The 7,325-nt window shown below is 41.4% G+C and overlaps 1 protein-coding gene across 1 annotated transcript in view; it reads left to right on the forward strand.

The window, feature by feature from the left end:
• zgc:110329 (tetraspanin-15) overlaps positions 1-6,935 on the forward strand; it is a 44,710-nt gene extending 37,775 nt beyond the window's left edge. Inside the window, exons 5-8 of the mRNA XM_010755881.3 lie at positions 1,775-1,888; positions 2,620-2,670; positions 3,418-3,534; positions 5,418-6,935. Of these exons, the coding sequence (XP_010754183.1) occupies positions 1,775-1,888; positions 2,620-2,670; positions 3,418-3,534; positions 5,418-5,753 (618 nt within the window). The 3' untranslated portion in view covers positions 5,754-6,935. The remainder of the gene's footprint in view (positions 1-1,774; positions 1,889-2,619; positions 2,671-3,417; positions 3,535-5,417) is intronic.
• The last annotated feature ends 390 nt before the right edge of the window (positions 6,936-7,325 follow it).

Here is a 7,325-nt window from a genome sequence, read left to right on the forward strand (position 1 = left end):
ATTCCAGAACTACAAGGTCCATTAATGCGGCAGTGCATCGTAACAGACGTCAGTCGTCGTAAGGACTTTCGCATAACTCGCGCGCGAGAAGAGCCCTACTTCATGGTCTCTGGTGGCAAACGGTTATCGGTCTCCCTACCTCATCGCATTTATGTAGGTCGTGGGTCTGATTAATTGACTTTGAACTATGGGAAAGTGTACGTTTAACTTGGCATGGCTCGACGATGATGAGATGAAGAGATGGCTAAAGTCTGTCGCGAACAACAAATACCAAGAACTGAGGTACATACTGACTGACTGACTGACTGACTGACTGACTGACTGACTGACTGACGACTTGTTAGTGTGGAAGGTACTGCGTCGATATACAATTTGTTGATGTACAATTTGAAAAATATACAATTTGTTGCTGTCAATAAAAAAACTTGTTGCTGTAAATAAAAAAAAACTAGAAAGGAATTTTAATGACTAATATGTTTTTTTTAATAGTTCGTGTAGGTCATAAATTTAAATCAAAATGGTCATAAAAAGGTCTTAAAAAGTCATAAATTTGACTGACTAAACCCTGCAGACACCCTGCTAATCATTCAGTAGCTGTGTAGTTCAGTTGCAGTAGTTGCCATGGTGGTTTGTTTACGAGGGAGTAGCATGCAGTGAGAAGCCGAGAGGAGAGTAGAGGCGGCTGCTATGTAGCGGAGACTGGCACCAGTAGTATAGTAAGCCACGGTAGTACCATCGTGTAGAATTTCTAGTATAGTAGGAACCGTTACGATTTGACACCACAGGGTACCGTGTATACCGTGGGTATCGTGCAACTCTACTTTCTACTGCTTTGTCCCACATGTATCTTGCCACAAATGTTCTTAGAGTGGTGGCATGGTGAACAAACATCCATCCCTTGAAACCCTCTGGTTGCATTATCCTTTCATGATGTACTGAAGATATCTAACAAGACGAGCGCTGTCCAGGGATTTGTCTGTTTTTAAACATGTCAACCATCTTGAAAGTGAGAAGGCTTTAGAGGTTTCTCTAATGAGCAAACTACCTGATATGTCAGGGAGAGTGACCTATCATGTGATACACAATTATTATGGTTCATGTAGCTGAATCAAAGATGGTTCCGTGAAGAACAGAGCTCTCTATCATTTATGTTTTCTGAAAACCGATGGATGGATGGATGGATGGATGGATGGATGGATGGGGGGGGCAGCTACTAAACTTATCAAGTCTGTGTATCTCATCTGAGTAATAACAGCAGAGCTGACATCAGTATTCGTTCAAATGAAGAATATATTGTACTGTATGGGTTCAGTGTCTTTGAGCTTGAACTTTAAAACAATTGTTTGGAAGCTTTCCTTCAGGGACACTTGCTGTTCTTTGAACACCTACATCAGTAGAAAGGGCAGTAAATCCTGCTTCCCATCTTGTGTACATCCTTTCTTTAGCTTCTCCCACTGCTGTCTTATCTGCACAGCCAGTGTGGTTCTGGGTAGAACTGCCACATGCTGTTATCTAGGCGATCACAGAGACAGAGATGCCCTTCATCATCGAGCCTGAACACATTAGGCACTTGAATGTGCTCTGTGCAGTACTTTAAAATGGTAGCCTCTAATTGATTGTCTTCACATGAGTGCTGCTTGCGCTTGACGTTGACTTTTGACGTTTGCTGCTGGAGTTTGGGGGGTTGCTTGATTGAAGAGCTCGATGTGTGACATTTTCATTTGAGATGAGCCTGCTTGCTTTCTAATTGCTTCATCCTCAAACTGTTTTCCAGTTTTCATGTTGCGGAGGGGATGAGTATAAAGATTGGGGAGTCAACCAGTACCATTTCTGCAATGGTACTGGTCCACTGGCCTGTGGGGTTCCATATACCTGTTGTCGCCGCAAGGTCAGTGTTGTCAATACACATTGAACAAACAAACACAAAATTGATCATTGATCATTGTCATCCTGCATCATCAGATGCCATGAACTTTCAACTGGGATCAAATCCCAGCAACACATTACTGCACTGTAACTGGAGTGATGAAACAATAATTCAAACATGGAATTGATGCTATAATCTGACAAATAAGCTATAAATGGATCAAATCTCATCAGACTTTGAGGGCATATTTCAGCATGTAAATTGGAAATATTGCAACCACGTGATGCAGAAACTGGGCTGCTGCAGACAGCCATCCTGTATGATAATGCCAGTGATTGATGGTTCAGATTTCTTGTGCTTTATCAAAGGCAAAAGAGACATTTCTAGTGGACACAACAGCATCTTGTCTCACTAACAGGAGACATGCTGTGACTCCTGTCCATGAGCTCAAAGCACTGATAGAGTCTCTGGAAGTAGTGGAGCTCTACTGGAGAAAATGAACATCAGAATCATCCAGCACTCGCACACAGACACCCATCGCCCCCAGAGATTAGAAAAGCTGAACATTGGTTAGGTTTCTGCTGTTATCAGTTTCTGTCATGGCTGCAAGCATTTTGCACACTCTTAAATTCACACTCCGTTTGATAGCAGACAGGAACATCCCTGTGAGGACCCTTACTGTCACAGACGTCCCTACAATGGCGTCTCTGCTCATCTTGTCTCTGACTCTCTGAATGTTGACTCTTGCACAGGTAGGAGAGGTCGTCAACACTCTGTGTGGTTACCAGACTCTGGACAAACTGGTAAGAGCAACAAGTTCTGTCTACAGCACTGACGTGTCACAGTGAAATTTATGATAATCATAATTGTGATGATAATCATGTGTCCAGACATAAATAAATTCCTATTATTGGGGGCCTAGCAGCAAAGCTGCAAAGCACCCATTGTTTGTAGCTTTTATTATTGGATATGGTCTTCAGACCACACCTAGCTGATAGTTCAAGTTTCATGTCTGAACTCCAAACAGTTTTGCCCCCAAACAGGAAGTAAGTCAATATCTCTGCGATGCATTGATGTATTGACATGAAACTTGGTGTATGGACTCATGACACCGTCCTGAGCAGGCATAGGCTTGCCTGCTATGCTGCTAGGCAACTATATTGTTGTTATTATTATTATTATTATTATTATTATTATTATTGTTGTTGTTGTTGTTGTTGTTGTTGTTGTTATTATTGATCCAAATTCCGCTGCAATTGAAGTCTGACAGCCCCTAGAACGCTATGGTGTATTCTGTAAGAATATTCTGTTCATTTGATTTACAGACTTGTCATGGTGTGTCTGCTCGATGGCAGGAAGTGACATGCAGATTCTGTTATGCTAATTGACTAATTTTTTCCATCCTCCAGCATCTAGTTAACTAAGTGAAAGTAAGAATCCGTTCTGCTGTGTGACACCTTTGGACAGTTCCACTTCAGCTTGTTAGTTTTCTGTCTCGGGTTTAAAAGTGAGACTTTGTTCTTGATGTCTTCTTCTGGTCTGTGTATCAGCGTGAAACCCTGCATGAGGACATCCATGTGCGCGGCTGCATCCATGCAGTCAACCTCTGGATGAGTGACAACATTGGAATAACCATTGCACTGTGCTGCACTATTGGGCTGCCTCAGGTAATTTAAAACTCATCCCACCGATTCACTGACACTGAACCAGGGCTGAAGCTCTCTTTCCAACCAAATGCACCTCTCCAAACTTAGCCTTTATATCTGAACCGTGAACTCACCACTTCCTGTCTTCTGAGAATATAATGTAAATCTGATGTTTTCCATGCTACATACAAAACCTGTTTTAGCACCACCAGAAGGCTTGACATTGATGGTGGTCTAAGTTTTTTTTCTGACCGTTCTTGTACTTTTTTTTTTTTTTTTTTTTTTTTTTGGTAAATCTATATTTGTGAATCTGTCCACAAATCTTACCATGCATCCATTTTGAATTGTCACTGAAGAGCTTCAGTGGGGAGTAATTACAGTAAATACTTTCCTAAACTTGTCACATAAATGACACACCACTGCTGCAGAATAAATAAAAAGGAAAATAAACTTGGTCCAGTTAAAAATAAAGATAATTCTCTGCCCTCACATCAATCTTAACTTGTTTAACAGACCTGACTTTGAAGCACTTTGCTGTGCTTTTTATTTCTTTCAGTGTGTTGATCCTATAAAGAAGTATTTCTTCTACAAACAGTACAGTCCAGATCAGGTTCATCAGAGCAGTGCCAGTACTCTGTGATAGGACAGTTTTGTAGCGGACCTCCACTTACATGATGAAAACATGCACAAAACATACACTACTCTTCATAAGTGAAGAGTAGTGCTATTATTACATGATTCAAACCCTGTTAATGTTATCTAGGAAAGGTGAAATTGATGTGAACGGGTTGTCTCGACTGAAGAGCTGTTTGCAGCTGTACAGCTGTGTTACAGAGTGATGCCCCTTTTTTAATCTCATAGAAGACAGAAAGAGAAGACAAAAAGACAACAGTCAAGTCAAGTCATCTCGGCCTGTCATCAAGTTACTCACAGAATCCTTGTTAATTATCTGATGATCTGCTGCGCTATCGTCTGTCATTTGAAGCAGTGACCGTGGCCGTCACAGGAAGCTAAGCAGCTTCTCAGATGGTGCGCTCTGAATGTTTGTACACAGCTCTCTGTTAATAAGAAAGAAAGCAGACAGATAACAGATTTTTACCATTGGAGATTGGCACACCCTGAAGTTTTGACAACACAGTCGATCAGGGAGGCAACCAGATCACCTGTCCTATTCTCACAAAGCAGTGAAATGCTGCATTGTAGAAGCCAGCATGGATGAATGGAGTGGATTCAGGACAGTATTCAAATGGTAGAGTGTGCAACCCATGTAACGAGGCTGAGCCTTTATCTACAGGCCCTGTCAATGCACCCCAATTCTAAATACTATAATACTCATGAGCCTCAGCTGCCATTGCTATGGAGAAGAAGCCAGTCAGTGGTAGCATAATTAAAACACTGTTTTTGCAGTTCTGAGTGGAACACCGTGTCATCACTGTCAAAATAAATGGACTCAGAATTCCAAAGTAGTTTTCTCAGCAGTGTCATCTGGCCCTCGTGTCAGTCATTTCATGTTTCTGGCTAAAATGTGCAGAAATGTGCAAACGTTTTGTCTCCCCTTTCTGGTAATGAGTGATTCCACAAACATTGTCAGCACGTGCTCATGATGTACGCCTCCAACGCTCTATCGTTATGGTTACCGCCCCTTCAGCTCTCCAACCCGCAGTGTCTGTGGGGAAATTAATGAGCATTTCATTTCCACAGACAGAGCCACCCCTTTCATTACTCTGTAGCACTTCATACTATCAATGTAGCTCATTTAAACCCATCTGACCAAAGTTGTAAGCAGAGAAGATCTGGCATCAGTCCAGCATTCATTTTCACAATTGATTCATGAAGAATGAATGAATAAATGAAGTGTTGTCTGTAGCTGGGTTAGGCTCATGATTCCTCCTGATCTCACGCAGCTGCTGGGGATCATCCTGAGCTGCGTCTTCTGGAACCTGCTGGTGGACATGAGTGAGTCAGCTGACATGGTCGACTTCAAGCTCAAGAAGGCAGAGATCGAGTACAGTGAGCTGGACCTAGCTGGCGCTGGCTGGTGTATGTGCCTGCCGAGGGATGGCGGCTACCTGCCCATTCCCGCCTCTGAGCCCGAACTCGACCCCATTGACGTTCACCTGCAGAAGCTCAAGAAGCAGCCGCCTCGCACGCACGCTCAGCTCCGAGAACTGCAGCAGTCCAGATCAGCCACTGGACTGGACGAGGTAGATGTTGGTCGGAAGCAGAAAAGGGAACACTGAGGGGTCTATTTGTTCTGTCATTGTAATCATTTAATGTGTTGGAGTTTTGTTGCACTACTTAATGGTTGAAGCTGTCTGTCATTGGATCAAGAGAAATGTGGTCAGCTGAAGGGATCAGATGTTTTTGGCACACTAACTTTGTTGTCACGAGAAAAAAACAAAGGAACAATCTGCAACATTGGCTTTAACAAATCTTTTGTGTTGTTTGTGAGTTGAAGGATTTTTGGCATTATATCACATTTTATTACTTTTTTTTTTTTTTTTTTTTTTTAAACTTTTGAAATTGAGCTCTGTCTCATGTGCTAAAGCTTACCTCAGGCTGTGTGGAAAACAGCCCAGTAGTCAGAGCACAGTACTATGTTGTGTATAAATTAATGGTAGCTTGAAAAGACGTTTTTCAGTGTCTGAGAAATAGGAATAGCCAAGTATGTCTTGCTTATAGCGTCTGTGACGGATGTATACAGTTTGTAGTTATTATTATTATTTTATTTTATTATGATTTTAATTGTGTGCAACATTGTACATTTTAAGGAGCTTGTGTCCATATAGCATCTTTTTTTCTGGCAGAAAAGAGCAGGCAAGGCACCAGGGAGAACTGCACAGCTAACAGCCAGCTTACAGTGCACAGGGTTATAAAATCACAGAAGCAGTCACCAACAACATTCAGAACGTTCAGTGTCCGACTGATCTGCTTCCACAAACGTGCTTTTGAGTTACAGAGCCCTGCAGAAATAAATTGGATCGCTCTGAAAAAAGTTGGCTTCTTCGCTTTTTCTACCGGAGGCCACATGCTGCTGTATACACTCTCCTCAGTGGAAACACCTGAAAAAAGACAGTGTCACCCAGGGAAAAAATGCAATATGGACACAAGCTCGAAGACTGATAGTTATGGAATGCATGTTTTGTACTGTATATGAAGTAAGTTTAAAAAAATGTTTACATGTTAGGCTCTCATTGGGGGGGCTTCAGTCTGTTCCATTTTTAACTAAACTTTATATTCCTTCCTTTTAAAGAAACAACTAAAGGGATTCTCCTCTCTCTCTCTCTCTCTCTCTCTCTCTCTCTCTCTCTCTCTCTCTCTGTTTTTTTGTATCTGAGTTATGCACTGTTTTGAGCTTCCCCCTAGCTCCTGCCTTGTATCAGCACTACTGTTCTTGTCAATAAAGCTGAATTTGTCTACGATTTTTTTTTTTTTTTTTTTTTTTTTTTTTTTGCTTTAACGTAATGAAGTTGAAGATGTCATTTCTGCTGCTTCCAGAGATAATTAATTACTTTTCACACAATCTCTCACAATTAAGCTTCTTACAAACAAAGGAAAGTCGTACAGTTCCATGTAGAGCGTGATAGTACTGTAGTATAATAGAGATGTAGTGTTAAATGTTTTAGATTTCTGAAACATTAGCAAAGCAAATTATTAAAAGTAGCCTGTATTCTCTGCCTTTGTTGGCATATTGCAGATCTCCACAGGCTGAAGGGACCAAAACTTTGCAGGGAACTTTTCATTCCTGCAAACTTTTTACTACTGCTGCGTTTCAATAATATTAGGAGACTTGAAGTCCCACTAGAAATTTC

Source organism: Larimichthys crocea, chromosome X, assembly GCF_000972845.2.
Source record: "Larimichthys crocea isolate SSNF chromosome X, L_crocea_2.0, whole genome shotgun sequence".
NCBI classification, from domain to species: Eukaryota; Metazoa; Chordata; class Actinopteri; family Sciaenidae; genus Larimichthys; species Larimichthys crocea.